The sequence below is a fragment of the Mesocricetus auratus genome, unplaced genomic scaffold, assembly GCF_017639785.1.
Source record: "Mesocricetus auratus isolate SY011 unplaced genomic scaffold, BCM_Maur_2.0 Super-Scaffold_100027, whole genome shotgun sequence".
Classification (NCBI taxonomy): domain Eukaryota; kingdom Metazoa; phylum Chordata; class Mammalia; order Rodentia; family Cricetidae; genus Mesocricetus; species Mesocricetus auratus.
In genome coordinates, this window is record NW_024429208.1 from 17205503 (window position 1) to 17220769 (window position 15267).

At 44.9% G+C, this 15267-nt stretch overlaps 1 protein-coding gene across 6 annotated transcripts in view; it reads right to left on the reverse strand.

The window, feature by feature from the left end:
- Positions 1 to 15267, reverse strand: part of Rtkn2 (rhotekin 2) — a 63460-nt gene that overhangs the window by 20849 nt on the left and 27344 nt on the right. For all 6 annotated transcript variants that reach the window (XM_013113844.3, XM_013113843.3, XM_040732183.1 and 3 more), the window contains one exon: positions 1580 to 1674. In XM_013113844.3, the coding sequence (XP_012969298.1) occupies positions 1580 to 1674 (95 nt within the window). The remainder of the gene's footprint in view (positions 1 to 1579; positions 1675 to 15267) is intronic.

Sequence of the window (15267 nt, forward strand, 5' to 3'; positions counted from 1 at the left end):
TTGAATGATAAGAGTAATTACCCCTTGTTTGAAGAGGCAGGCCTATAATGTAAAAAAAAATGTATATTTTGAAGGAAAAATAAAAACACAATCTAAAAATTATGTGCATTAAATAACAAAGGCTCAAATTAGACAAAGCAAAACCCAATAGCCATGAAAGCTAGGATACGAAAGTTGATTTGTTCACACCCCCTGTCACACACACTATGTAGATCTACCATTATTTCCAACAAATAATTAGCATGCTAATGAATAAGGCTGACGGGCCTATTTCGGGAAAGAGCATAAAAATAGAGAAGATGAAAAGAAGTCAGTATGAGAAACAGATTGGAAGCAGACAATACCTCAGGGGCCGTGTTGATACAAAGTAGTGAGGGAGATTCCATGTTCATAAAACTCACATTCAGACCGAGTCCACGTGGACCTACAAAAATACCTCAGGGCCCGTGTTGATACAAAGTAGTGAGGGAGATTCCATGTTCATAAAACTCACATTCAGACCGAGTCCACGTGGACCTACAAAAATACTTTTTGGAAATGACTCAAGACACAGAAAAGCAGAGGCAGCAGCTACTTGAAGACAACTCAGTGTAGGAGTACAGCAGCGGACGCTGAGGAGGAACAAACACCCGCCACTAAGAGGGCTTAACACCTCGGTCCACACACGGTCTAAATCCCAGCATCTGGGGAAGGACATCCAGATGGCAGAGCCATAAAAGACCAGCAGGGAAGCTAAGGCCACCAAGGTTTGGACCTCCACACCCAGAGCTCCTAGGGGACATGCTATCAGTGCGGATGGGTGTGGCGAGAGTCTCCTTAAAGGGTTAAATTATGTGTTTTTACAGCCCATCGCCTTCCCTCTAGTTTTGGCAAATTTGATTATAACTTTAAAAAGTCACCGTGAGATCACCCATCCCATTAGCATCGGGGCCTCTGATCTTTACAGCACCAAGTGGTAGCCATACACACACGCTTACACACTTTCCCCTGGAAAATGAATGAGTGTAGAGCTTGGTTCCTATCACTGAGCTCCTTGCCCAACACTGCTTTGCATTTCACAACCCAGGGACAGCTGGCAATGTCTCACCTTCCTTACCAGCTAAGCTTCTTAGACATATTCCCATAGATTCCTTTCAGAAACAAAACATGAAATCAGCATTATTATTCGAGAGGAGTTAAAATAAACATAACCCTGCCTCCTTTGCGCCCTCATTTTCTATCAACAGAAGGGGTGGTGTGTCCTGATCGTTAACTTTAAAACCAGACTCATCTGACTGTCCACGGGCAGAGCAGAGGATCATCAACTTTGAGTCACAGATAAGGACATGGGATACTCCAGTTCTTTCTACTGTAAGTTGGGTTTAGCAAAGCAACAGTAGCAAAACAAACAAACAAAACAAACCACTGTATTTTTCTCCTCTGGGGAAGAGAGACACACGCTGAAAAAAAAATCCAGACTTGTCCATGTGTATATTTTTAAAGCCAATATCCCCTCCAGGGGAACATGCTAAAATTAGAAATTATAACCACCACGTGCATAGACCTAATAGAAACGATAAATAACATGCAGAGCACTCACCATCTCCATGAATGGTCAGATTATGGGTCCTGAAGCAGTCCCCGGCACTTTCCAAGGTCAGGGTGGTGTGAGCTAGCAAATGGTACTTCACACCCCTGAGAATGAGATAGAAGGCCTCTTTTAAATATTCTTACGTGCCATATTGATGAGGTCAACTATTCGAATGTCCAACAAAATGAAAATAACAAACAACCTGACCTTAAGAAATAGGGCAAATGACTCAGACGGCATTTCTCTAAAAACACACAAGAGGCGCCAAACAGTAGCAAAGCCATGTCGAACATTTCCGGTGTACGTCAACCACGAAAAGGTGCCATCTAACATCTACTACTAGGAAAAATGACCACCAGTGAAAACAAATATAGGGCTGTGGGTACAGAATGGAAGGGATGCTGGCTGGGTGAGGAGGATCTGGAACCTTGCAGAACTGCCAAGGGGAGCACGAGGTGGCAGCTGCCGAGGAGGACAGCGCAAACACTCCAAACATCACAGAAGAGACATCACAGGGTGACCCAGGGGTTCTGCTTCTGAATACATACATACCCACAAGAATGGAAAGCAAGAATGGAAGTAAAAACATGAGCACCATGTTCATAGAGGCATTATTTACAAGACCTGAAAGGTTGAAAAATACAGATGTCCATTTATTGTTTTTCTGTTGGTTTAGCAGCTGCACGTTGATCTACTAATATTTTAATTATCATCTACCACCCCATGGGCCCTCAGCGAGCACCCTGTTGGCCACCCAGGCTGCAACTTGGTGGGGCTTTGGGTCCCACAGCCCTACTCTACCACAGCCATGATAGTCTTTTTGAAGTCTTAATCATTCTATTTATAAATGAGACTCAGGATTTAAAGGCTGGGGTGAAAACCTGCTAGCTCAGAGAGGCTGAGTAGCACCTAGTGGACCTTAGTTTTTGGCTTCAACACCACAAGAGACACATCTCTTCCCTCATCCCAAAGCCAAGAGAGCTCAACCTCAAGTCCTCACCCTTTCTTTCCTGCATGTCTTCTCTATTCAAATTGCTGGCTTCTCTATGGCCATCTTCCATCTAAGAATGGATAAACAGCCATCTACCTACCTACCTGGCTATCAATCTATCTACCAACCATCTATCCATAGATTGTAAAGGATTATCCAACCTTCAAAAGGGAGCAAATTCTGACACATTCTACATACAACATGGATGTCCCATGGGAAAAATAAATTATGCTAAATGAAATATTTCTGCCACGGAAGTACAAGTCTCATATGATTTCACTCATACCAAGCATCTGAAGCAGTCAAATCCTTAGGAACTAGAACAATGCCTATGAGAGACTGAGCAGAAAAAAGTGAAGGGGGAGGAGGGAGGAAAAAAGGGAGATGGAGGGTCAGTGCTGAATGCATGCAGAATTTCAGCTCAGGAAGATCAGAACACTGTAGAGATGGTTGGTGGGAATGACCCTGCAGGACAGCAAAGTAAACACACTTTATACCCCTGAACTGTGTTCTCAAAAAACTGTTAAAACAGTCAGTTTAAGCCACATACATTCTGCCATAATAAAAATGAAAAAGTTTAGCTGTACAAGACACACGGGAGCCTGGCAGTAGTGACGCACACCTTTAATTCCAGCATTCAGGAGGCAGAGGCAGGCAGATCTCTGCAAGTTCAAGACCAGCCTGGTCTACAAGATCGAGTTCAAGGACAGCCTCCAAAGCCACAGAGAAACCCTGCCTTGAAAAACCAACCAATCAACCAACTAACCAACCAACCAAACAAACAAGAAACACACATGGTGGCACACTCCATGATCTCAGCACTTGGGAAGCAGAGTCAAAAGATTGTGATCCTGGACTCCATAGCAAGACCTTATCTCAGGGTCTCCCCTTCCTCAAATGTATATATCATGGATGACAGATTTACAGTCAGAACACATTGTTAACCAATTTAGCATCTTTTATCACCTTATACTTTGGCAATAAAAAAAAATCTGTGAACTTTTTATAATGCAAGTGCTTCAGTGAAGGGTCTCCATTTGTTCTACACACATTTCTATAATCCTGATAATGTGCTAAGTCTTGTGCTAGGTGATGGGCACTCAGTTGTAAATAAGATCCAGTATTACATTCTGGTATAGGCAGGAGAGAAAAAGGAGCAAACAGCAACAAACACAAGCATGTGAAACACCAGCAGCGTCTAGTGGTGACAAAACCTTTGCTCTGACAGGAACAAAGTGGGTGAGAAGTGCCGTGCTAAGAAGGTAGAGAGAGTGTCTCTGAGGAAGTGGCACTTAAGTACTTACAAAGAGATCTCAGGGCTGGAGAGACAGCTCAGGAGGCAAATAACTTGGCTCACCAGCGTGAGGACCCATGTGAAAATTAAGTGGCATATCCTTGTACTCTCAACACTGAGTGGTAGAGATGGGTGGATCCCCGGTGGTCATTGGCCACTCAAGCTACCTGAATGGGTGAGCTCCAGGTAGAGTGACAGACTCCCCCAACCCCCCAAATGATATGAAGAGTGATCAAGGAAGACACTCAGTATTGACCTTGGTCTGTGACAAGTGCACAGAGCACACACATACACACTCCAGATCTGGCTGAGCAAATGATTCAAGAAATACTCTGAGGAGACATGTTTTGCGCAGGGAGAGCTGGGAAAACTCCTATGAAGCAAAAATGGAAGCTGAAGTGTGGCCAGTCCTCACGGGGCAGGCCAAGGCTAGAAACGTAGGCAGTGTGATGGGGGAAGTCCTGTGTATATGTCAATAAAGCACTGTTGGCCAATAGGGAAGCAAGATAGGTGGGACTAAGAGTCCAGGAGGACTCTGGGTAGGAGAAACACAGGGAGTCAAGATGTAACCGCCAAAGGGGTAAGAAGCCTGGAACTTTTCTCCCATAAGAGCAATACTTAGATTAACAATTATGGGGTAAATACTTAAGTCAGAACTAGCCAGTAAGAAACAAGCAAGGCCAACAGCTTCATAATTAATACAGCATCTTGTGTGTTATTTGGGGACTACAACTTAGCAGAGCCCAGGCGACTGGTGGGGAAAAACCAAGCCGCAGACAAGGAAAAAGCATCTCTCTCTACAACAGTGGATTTCATGAGCCCTAGAAGAAGGGTGGGTTGAAGTCTGTGTATGTGGAAGGGGAAATCACAGCAAGTGGAAAGGTAGGTAGTGAAACCCAGAATGACGTGGGGCTTCCCAGAGCAAGATCTGACACTATCCGCCCTGACCAGACCCCAGCCAGGCTTCTCTGAGCCTTCTAATGAACCTGGGTCTCTGCAGAACTCAACACCAGCATTCTAAGAGCTCAAAGTCTGAGGCTGAGGGAACTCAAAGGTGCATGAAGAACTTTTTGGTCCCAGCCCACCTCTAAAGAGGTGCGTCCCTGTCTCCCAGTCTGTTGGGACAGCCTAACTTGCTGATGTCCCAGCTGGCAAGACCAGGTAAGCTGTGCCCAGACCCACTAGAGACTCTCCTTGTGGCTGTCGGACATTTCCATTTCCACTACTCCGAGCCCCACCTTATCCCCCGCCCCCTCCTGCCCTGTTTCTTTTAGTTTCCCTCTAAGAACTTGGATGCACATTAGAGTAGAGCATCCTCCCAGCCGGCCTGCGCTCCCTGTGCAAGAGTTCACTGTTAGAATCTGCCTTGGCCACTTTGTTGCCTGCCAGCTCTGCCTGACAAGGGCAATCTCCTGCAGATTGTGAACTTGAAAGGTCTGGAGTCGCTACCTGCGGTGTCGGGAGTGGAGGCTGTCGCTTCTCGCTACTCACTCGCTGGAATTCTTGGACATTCTGGAGATGAAATTTGTATCTTGGTAGTTAATGGTTGTAAAAGCTGAATTTGTGGCTGGGGTCACGTAGCTTGGTGGTAAAGTGCTTGCCTAGTATGCCAGGCCTTAAGTTCAATGCATAGAACAGGACAAAAAAAATCTGTTCACAAATAACAACTGTATTTTCTATGCTACTAACCTCAATTCTGTGGGTTTCCATGGTTTTATGATTTTTCTCTCACAAATGGAGGAGTATGTTAAAGGTACATGTGTGCACACGCAGACACAGGTCAACTCTGGGGAAAAGACAGGTCTAATGGGAATTTTCATTCATTGTGTTTCACAAACTTACTTTTCCCACTAAATCTTTAATGGGATCTCTATAATAAAATATGCACAAAGGCCAGGTAGTGGTGGTACACACCTTTAATTCCACACTCAGGAGGCAGGGCAGGTGGATCTCTGTGAGTTTGAGGCTAACCTGGTCTACAAAGTGAGTTCCAGGATAGCAAAAGCTAAACAGTGAAACCATGTCTCATATGTATGCATGTATGTATGTATGTATGTATGTATACACACACACATACACACACACACATATGCACATAGTTAGCAAGTACATAGGCATTCTTTAATGGAAGCTCTACATTAAAAAATATGCACACAGCAAGCATACAGGGACACATGTACCTCCTCTAAAATAAAAGGATGTTCCAGAGAAGGGTTTCCAGTAAAATCTCTTTTAAAAACAATTATTATTTTAAGATTCATGTGCATGTTTTGCCTGCATGTATGTCTGTGCACCATGTGCATGCCTGGTGCCCCTGGAGGCCAGAAGAGGGCATCGGATCTCCCAGAGCTAGAGTTGAGATGTTGTGAGCAGCCATGTGGGTGCTGGCATTGAACCCAGGTCCTCTGGAGGTGCAGCCGGTGCTCTGAACCACTGAGCCTTTGTTCCAGCCAGTCCCTCAGTTTTTCATTGTGTAATCCTTACTGACCCGCCAGAATAACTTTCAACACACAGCGTTTCAGGCCAATGTTTATGTAGGAAAACTCATATTTTTATCTCTATATTTCAATCTGACGCTTTCAACAGAGTGAGGCATGAGTACAATGTCAGCCAGTCTGAGCAGCTGCTGGGATGTCAGGCTTGCACACTTCTTTCTGCACAAGGTCACTGAGAATCCCATCGCCACTACCTCATGCTCTGTGTGAGCTACCCTCTGCTAGCACTGCCTGCTCCATGTGGGCTACCCTCAGCTAGCATTGATTCACACTGTGCACGTTCCCACAGAGTCTTTTACAGTTGGCTTTTATTTTTCCCCTTGCATCTGTGTGGATCTCCCCTACCCCGTCAAAATTGAGGACTTACTGGAGAAAACTGGAGAACGAATCACGGTCACCAAAGACCACAGTCACAAGGAGAGAGCTAATAGCACACAAAGCTGCCTGTTAATACGACACCAGCTGAGTGGTAACAAGGTATAATATATGAAGCATTCTCCCCAGATGCTCATTTGTTTTATGGAACTACATTTCTTAAGACTATAAGTGTTTTAAATTGATAAAGCAATATCATTTTCCTTTGTGAAAGAAAAAGAAATAGACTCCCTATCAATGATTGAGTGCAGAGTGCGCTGTCTTTTGGAAAATGATTGCTGACGATGAGGTAGAGTTGTCTGCGTTTGTCACGGAGGCAGCAACAGCAGGCAGAAAAGGGTGGGCGGGGCCTGCTTTCTTACAAGCAAAGGAAAACTGAAAAAACAGTGTATCATATTAGGCAGGTGAGACCAAGGGAGGCACAGAGGGAAGACCAAGGGGAAAAGAGGTCCCTGCCGGTGAGCGGAGGAGAGGAAGTCGCTCATGAACAAGTCACATTTATGCAGAGACCTGAATGGAAGCAGTGAGCCATGAGCAGAGAGGGAAAGGCTATGGGAGCACAAGCCAGGCATGGCCCAAACACCCAGGAGGAGCTGCGGCCGCCCGGCAGTCCGGGGCAGAAGCTGCACACAGCGCTGACTGACAGCTCGGTAAAGACGCCGAGCTGTTCTCTGAGTGACATCCGGAGAATGATGGGTTTCGGGTAGAGGCAGCTGCCATGGTCTGGGTTCTACCAGAATGAAGTGATCCCTGTGGCTGCTGTATGGAGGGCAGACCTTGGGGTCTAAAATGAAAACAGAAACATCAACTAGGGGGATGGGAGCCTGGGACAGTGTGGAAGGAGGTGACTTTCCTCACACCTTCTCGAGGTTCTGTGAGCACAGCTCAGAAAGGACAGCATCAAGGCTTTGTGTCCAAACCACCAGACAAAGGGAATCACTAGCTGAAATAGGGTGGCCTGAAGGAGGATGAGATAGGAATCTTGAGTTTGGAGCAATTCGATTTAGTTGCCCGTTATTGGGCAGGCAGCAGGTAGGTGTTGAGTCTAGAGGCAGAAGACTCCGAACATCTAAATTTGGGAGTCTCAGGTACTGAGATGAAATTGAATGAAAGCTAGAAAACCAAGTAAAGGCTGATGATCAAATACAACACGAAAGGCAGCCAGCAAAGGAGACAGGCAAGGGGCAGCCACTAAGCGGAGGAAGAATGAAGACAGCGGCCCCCGAGAGTCACAGGCCTACCTCACAGGCAGTGATCCACTGGGCTGACACGGATGAGCCAGCAGAGTGTGGATGCCTGGCCGATCTCAGCAGGACCTCCTGTGGGCCAGGATGGAGGAGATGTGATGAGAGTCAACTAAAATGATCCAAGAGAATGGGAGGAGAGGCGGACTATGAAAACTGTGTCCTCAGACCGAGAGGTATGGAGGTCCTTCAGCATGCTGATATATTTGGGAGATGATAAAGTAACAAACGCTGATGGCCCAGGGAGGCGGGAAGAGGGAAGAGATCATCTCAGGCACAGATGAAACAGGTTCAGTGGGGTCCAGTGTTCAAACAGATGAGCCCTAGACACAGAGAGGCCGGTGAAGTGGGCTGGTGGATCTCAGGGGGGTAGGACACGTGAACTGCCTGACAGTTAAGATTATCAACAGGATTTGAAACCTAAGGATCAGCTCTGAGTGAGGAGTGGAAAGAGATCTTTTGGGTGAGGGAAGAAAGCAAATTATGCAAAATCCTTTAGGAGGTAAAGGGAGAGACCACAGAAACCAAAGATCTGCCTGTTATACAAGAGCTCCCAGGCATCTACTCTCTTGGGAAATGGAGAGATGACAGAATAGGCAAAAATTATACAAATACTGACTTGCGGGCTTAAATTTTTTTCCCTTAGGTTTTGTATTAGGTTGTTCTCTGATGCTGTGACAAACACCACGACAAAAGGGACCTTGGAGAGGAGAGGGTTTATTTCATCAGACAGCTCACAGTTAGTCACGAAAGGAAGTCAAGGTAGGAGCCTGGAGGCGGGGAATGAAAGGAAAGGCTGTGGAACAGGGGCCTGCTTAACTGGCTTAATGCACAAGCCTTGCTCAACCCCGCTTTCTTATAATCCCCGGGACCACTTGGCCAGGGTTGGCACCACCGGCACTGGTTGGGTCCTCCCACCTTAATCAAGAAAACACCACATAGCCTTGCTTACAAGCCCATTTGAAGTAGGTATTTCCTCAACTACTGCTCACTCAATCTTAGATGATCCTGGCTTGTGTCAGGTTGACAAGAAAGACAAAAAACAAAAATAAAATTTAAAAACAAACAACACAAAGAAACTAATCAGCAGAGGCTTTAAACCATGATCATGCCCAAGAACCCCCTTCCCAAGAACTAAAAGATAAAAATATAGAACATTAACCTCCAGGTCGTGGGAAGGACACATCTGAAAATTACAATATGAAAAAGAAAGGTACTAATAGACAATCCCTTCTAAAATGGGTATGCTAGAATATAGCCAACAGATGATGTGGCTGGGGAAGAGCATCGGTTAACTACCATGTGACTTTGACGGGAAGTTGGGGTACAGCTGCCTAAGGGGCAACATGGACACAGCACATGTCATAGGAGGAACACATCTGCTCAGAAGCACACACCATCCTCTCAGAACAGCTGAAACACGACAACTTTATTTATTATTATTACTATTACTATTGCTATTGCTTTTCTAGATTCTAGTCCTTAAACTCGTGCCACTTTCCTAATGACACAGTTAAGTGTCAGTAGCTGAAAACCACCCCTGTGAATCAGTTGCTGGCAGGGATCTCAGTACTATGTCTACTTGAGAAGAACGGCAGAACTGTGACTACTGCTCCCCTCCCTTTAAGACACTGGGAGACAGCATCTCTGGGTCAGGTGAGTAGGGTAGATACATTTGGCTTACCTTTGCAAATGAAGAGCATGAAGTTCAGAGACTGTAACAGACTTCCTGGTGGCTAAAGACAGGGTCCCACTATGCTATGCTGTCTTTATGTCTCATTTACAACTAGCTTTAAATTAATGGGTTCTTTTCAAAGAAAACAAAAACATAGTAACCACATTTTATGAGATGCAAGAATCCTGAGTGACCAGCAAGCTCTGAAGCCCAGGGGCCCCCAGGGCTTACCTGTGATCCTTTCCAAGGCCAGTTATATGTGGATGCCGAGTGCTCCTCCCCAAAATGTACATGTGGATGCTGAGTGCTCCTCCCCGGAATTTACATGTGGATGCCGAGTGCTCCTCCCCGGAATGTACATGTGGATGCCGAGTGCTCCTCCCAGGAATTGGAGCTATCTCAGCTTTCACACCATCAAACCTTTTAACGTTATAGTTCCAAACCACAAATGCCACGTTTATGCTGGAGATGCGTTAGGAGTGTTGTTCTAGACCTGCATTGTAATTTAATATGCAGTGTGGTGGGATTTTTTTTTTAGCTTATATGTGCATGCTTTGCCTGTAGGTACATCTGTGAGTGCGTGCGTGCGTGTATGTGCGCGTGCGTGTGTGTGCCCGTGCGTGCATACATGTGTGCGTGCGTGTGTATATGTGTGTGTGAGTATGTGTACAGCACCCTCAGAGGCCAGAAGACAGTGTCAGGTGGCCTGGAACTGGTATCACAGACAAGTGCCAAAGCTAACGGGCACCAGTGTCCTTAACTACAAAGTCACCTTTTCACCCGAGTAGCTTGCTTGTTTGCTTTTTTAATTTAGTTTGTCTTTTAGTCAATTAAAATATCACAAATGACACTACAAGTTTTGACAGGACTTTTTTTTTTAAGTCTGTTAAAACGACAAAGAATACTGTCCTAGTCACCAAGAAGCATAAAACAGTTAAATTCAGCTGTTAAGAGGAACTGGCAAGATCTGAAGAGATTTCAGGAAGCCTAAATCCCACAGATAAAAAAGAGAAAATGAGTCACACCAGGGAACAAAGTAAAAAATTACCAAAAATGTTCACTGTCTTCTTTAAGCCCAACAATACCATTTTATGATGGTATTTGAAGTTGCTTCATTTTTAGCCCATGACTAATTACATGGGCATCTTCCAAACCAACAATGACTTCACTTGTAAAGAATTCTAGTCAGGATAACATTTTGTTTCTAAAACATTACACTCATTCCTTTGCGCCAACCCTAATACTGCATTCCCAAAAATTTAATCAGCTGCATTTTTTCTATCAAGTAGGCCAACTGCTATTATATTGGGGGGAGGGGTCAAGCAGTATGAAAAATAAAGACGACTTGGATGGTAGTTAGAAAAAAATGCATTCTTGTCTAGAAAAAATAGCTATATTTGGTCACACACCATCTCCTAGATACATACTATTTCATATGCACTCATTTTGGCTAAAGATGAATAAGCCCTGCAGTAGGAGTCTCAACACTGAACCTGATCTGTATTAAAAAAGCAAAAAATATATCCTCTAATGTTCTCTGAACACCAGCGCTATTCACAAAACCCTACCAGTTAGCAAACTGAATGTTTAGAGGAGCTGTGGGCTGCGGGTGAGCCAGAACACTCTTTATTCAAACCCGAAGGCCAAGAAAATGTTGGTACTCAGAGAACATGACTGGGTAAAATTCAATCAATGGTATTATCACATCTTTTGGCAGATTTTAGTGGTATAAAATAATCAAAGTTTTATGGACCACGTCTATTAAAAAAAAACACTTAGCATTTGAATTCAGGGGCAAATTGTGGAGGCCAAACGTGAATAGAAGAAGCGAGAGGAAGAAGGCGCTGGTCCCTCTGAGCAGCAGTGTAACAAACAACACGAGAAAACCACCAGGCTTCACAGAGAAGTGCAGGCCTAGCAGATGGTCCAGCCTCATCTACATTATCGTCTCTGAAATTACCAAGCGGGCTGAACAGGAAAGAACATCTGCATTATATGGTCCCATGTCAGGGTCTAACCATAGTGCTTCTGCAAGAACTCAGAAAAGCAAAACAAACCCTGGAAAAAACAGTTAGCGATAATGTAAAGGTATAGTTACTAAATACCTACCATATACAAAGTCCAAGGACTAATTTAACTGCATTTCATAATGATGATCCTATGGAGGTAGATATTATTGCATAATTATCATTATTCTCTTGGGGGGGCAGGGCAAAGGATATATTAATCTACCTTGGGTCACACAAGTAGTAAGTGACAGGATAAAAAAAATGTAAGTACCCATTGTCAAATGACAAAGTTTTCAAGTGTTTAGAAGTCTGCTCCTTATTGTCACTGGGTTTCAGGATGTCCGAAACCCCCAAGATGTCCCCGACAACAAGGGGCTGGGCCTAAGAACCTCTGCCTTCCAGTGCAAGAGACAAAAGGCTGGGGTTGCGGGGTGGGGGGGAGGATGTAGCATGGAGGTGCAGCTGGGACAGATCTTAGTGATCCTGCCAGTTCTTAGACAATGTTTTAGACAATGTTGCTCTTAAGACATGCAACCGCTGTACTAGGTAATTACCTCCAGGGTCTCTTTCCATTCTAAGGTATCCTAATCTGAAAGCAGAATTGCGCAACCTCTATAAAGAAGAAATGCTCCTACTATGGTAGAGATCTGAATGAGATGTCTCCAGCATTTGATTTGTGCCCAGTGTTGGAGGAGGCTTACGAGGTGTGGCTGTGATGAAGTGTGTCCTGCCACGTGGGGGTGGGCTTAGAGGTCTCTGCTTTGCGCTTGCACTCTGAGATGTGAGCGCTCGGCTTCCTGGTCCTGCCTGCACGCCTTTGATCATGAACTCTAACTCCACTCAACCGCAAGCACAAATAAACTCTCCCTTCTAGAAATCGCCTCAGTCATGGTGTACTGCCACAGCAACAGAAAAGTTAACAGACACAAATGCCTTGTGACGGACTCAAAACCCAGTCAAGCAAACACCGGACAGGATCCGGGTCCCAGTGTAAATACGTATCTCAGGGAAGAAAAACAAAGGCCCCCACCTCTGTTTTAATATCTGCGTTGGAGAGAATTTTGGGGGGACTGTTTTTTAGATCATGAATTGAGATTCATTTATTCATGAATCGTAAAAGCAATTTAATGACTCATAGATGGCTTTTTGGCAAATCTGAATAAACTATAATGAAAAAATATACATAATGCTATCCTGCAAATACATAGGGTCAACAGTGCTACCCTTTAGGCATATGTGCAATCCACCATGACATACAGCACAGGTCTTGATTCCAGCCTCTATCAAAACCATCAGAAAAAGCTGGGTGGTGGTGGCGCAGGCCTTTAATCCTAGTATGAGGAAGGCAGAGGCAGGCATCTTTGTGAGTTCCAGGCCAGCCTGGTCTACACAGCAAGTTCCAGGACAGCCAGGGATACACAGAGAAACCTGTCTTAAAAAAACAAAACAAAGCTGGGTGGTGGTGGCGCATGCCTTTAATCCCAGCACGTGGGAGGCAGAGGCAGGCGGATCTCTGTAAGTTCGAGGCCGGGCTGGACCGACAGCTTCAAAACAATACAGAGAAACCCTGTCTCGTAAAAACCAAAAAAAAAAAAAAAAAAAAAAAGAAAGAAAGAAAAAGAAAACAACAAAACAAACAAACAAACAAAAAACCCAAAACAACACAGTGGAAAGCCACCAGGACACCTGCAAGAAGACTTAGCTACATCTTGACTAAGGTTTCCAGGATCAACACAGAATATCTCATGCCTGTAATTAGAGAACCTTCATGACATGCTGAAGAGCCAACTCTATTGGCTATAGGAAGAAATTCCAGGAATGTGGCACAGTCAACGCATTCCCAGTGAAACACGGACACAAGACTGTGGAGAAAAACACAATGTTTTAAAGAAAGTGCACGAAGGAAGTCAGGGCTCTGGGCAAAAGTGCTGATTCCGGGCTCAACAGGAAATAACACAATGAGCAAAGAGCAGAGCAAGGATACCTCCAAAGATCAGCTCAGTGAAAGAACGCACAGGTCATTCTGAAGGCCTCCCAGGACACAGGAAGGAGAATGAGAATCGAAACACGAGAAGAAAACACTAACGTGTCAAAACTCGAGAGCTTGAGTGAAACATCGTTCACGTCCATGCTTGTGACCAACCCACGTTTAAGTCTAAAACTTGGTCAAGTGCAAAAGTCGTTTTGATTTTCTCTTCCGTTTCCACGGACTTCCTTGCAGTTGCAGCCTGAGAATTCGTGAAGGCGTTGCCCTCTCTTCAAGAGTGCTGGCTTAGGGAGAAACGCAGAGTCACTGAATGGAACCGTCTGTACCGTACCTCCCGCTCCCAAAGCTAGGGGATCATTGTAGAAGAGAGGGTGAAAAGTGTCCAAGAGCCAGAGGTGGTAGACGTCTACAAGGAAACATCAAGGGCTTAGCGGGGCAGATGCCCATCTGGACTCACAGCGGTTGTGATAACATTTCACCAGACCTGTGCAAGCCCAAGCCGGACCAAATCCCAGCATGGAGAGGAAAGCGGGACACATAGCCCATCACGAGCCAGGGAGCTATTGGCGAGTGTTAGCTGCGGGGAAAGAGAAAGACAGCATTCTCTAAGACTGTATTCCCTGATAAATCAACCACGATCCACACATCCAAAGATACTGGGGCAGCACAAATTGGTCTTGAACAACTGGTGTGGTGAGGGGGGGGGAAGGCCCTGAAATTGGATGGGTAAGAAGTGGGGGATGGGCCTGGGGAGAGCTGGAGCAGAGGACAGAGGACCCATATGGTCAAAACTCACTGTATGACACTCTCAAAGAAGTAATTAAAAAGAAGAAATGCAGAACAAGACTAGGGAGCCCTTGCATGGTGATCTCAACAAGGAATCATGGGCAATGGCTGCTAAAAGCATCAGCTAGAGGACAGGTAGCCAGCTTTATAACAGATACATCAGGCTGGAAACTCCTGAACTTAGAAGTGGGGCAGGGCCTCCTAAAGGGAAAACACAGTGAAAATACATCTAAAGAGAGAAGACTTCAGAGCCCTAAGGAGAACCTGACCCAAGCAGTCCCTCAGATCCATTACAAGGGGACAGGAAATACAGGAGCCAGGGCAATGTTTTAACAAGAGCACAGAGATACAATCAGCTAGATTACAAACACAGGCGCCCTACAAGACCTGCTCTCCTCAATAAATAAGGCCAAGAAAAACCAGTGGGTGGAATTGTAACAGACTAAAATAAGCCTAAAAAAATTTAGACTCACTCAAACGTGTCCTTACTGACTTCATTTGATCCTGATTTGAACAAACGCGCACCTCAAAGGGACTTTTTTCAGGATTGTACAATTTGAATACAGACTATCAGGTTACATAAGGACTTATTTTTAAATTGTGAACTGTGATAGTTTGTTTAGTTTGTTAAAGGGATAAGACATAAAAAAAAGCATGGCACACATATAGAAATCCAATTAGCACAATTAGCAGACCATCAGGAAGCAGAGACTAGACATATACGGACCCCATTTTGAGAAAAAAAAAACATTTTATGGTTCTGGTAGAGGTGGAATTCCAAACAACTATAAAGCAGGTCACCTGACTTCTATCCTTCAAAAGAAGGAGCTAAGGATATCTC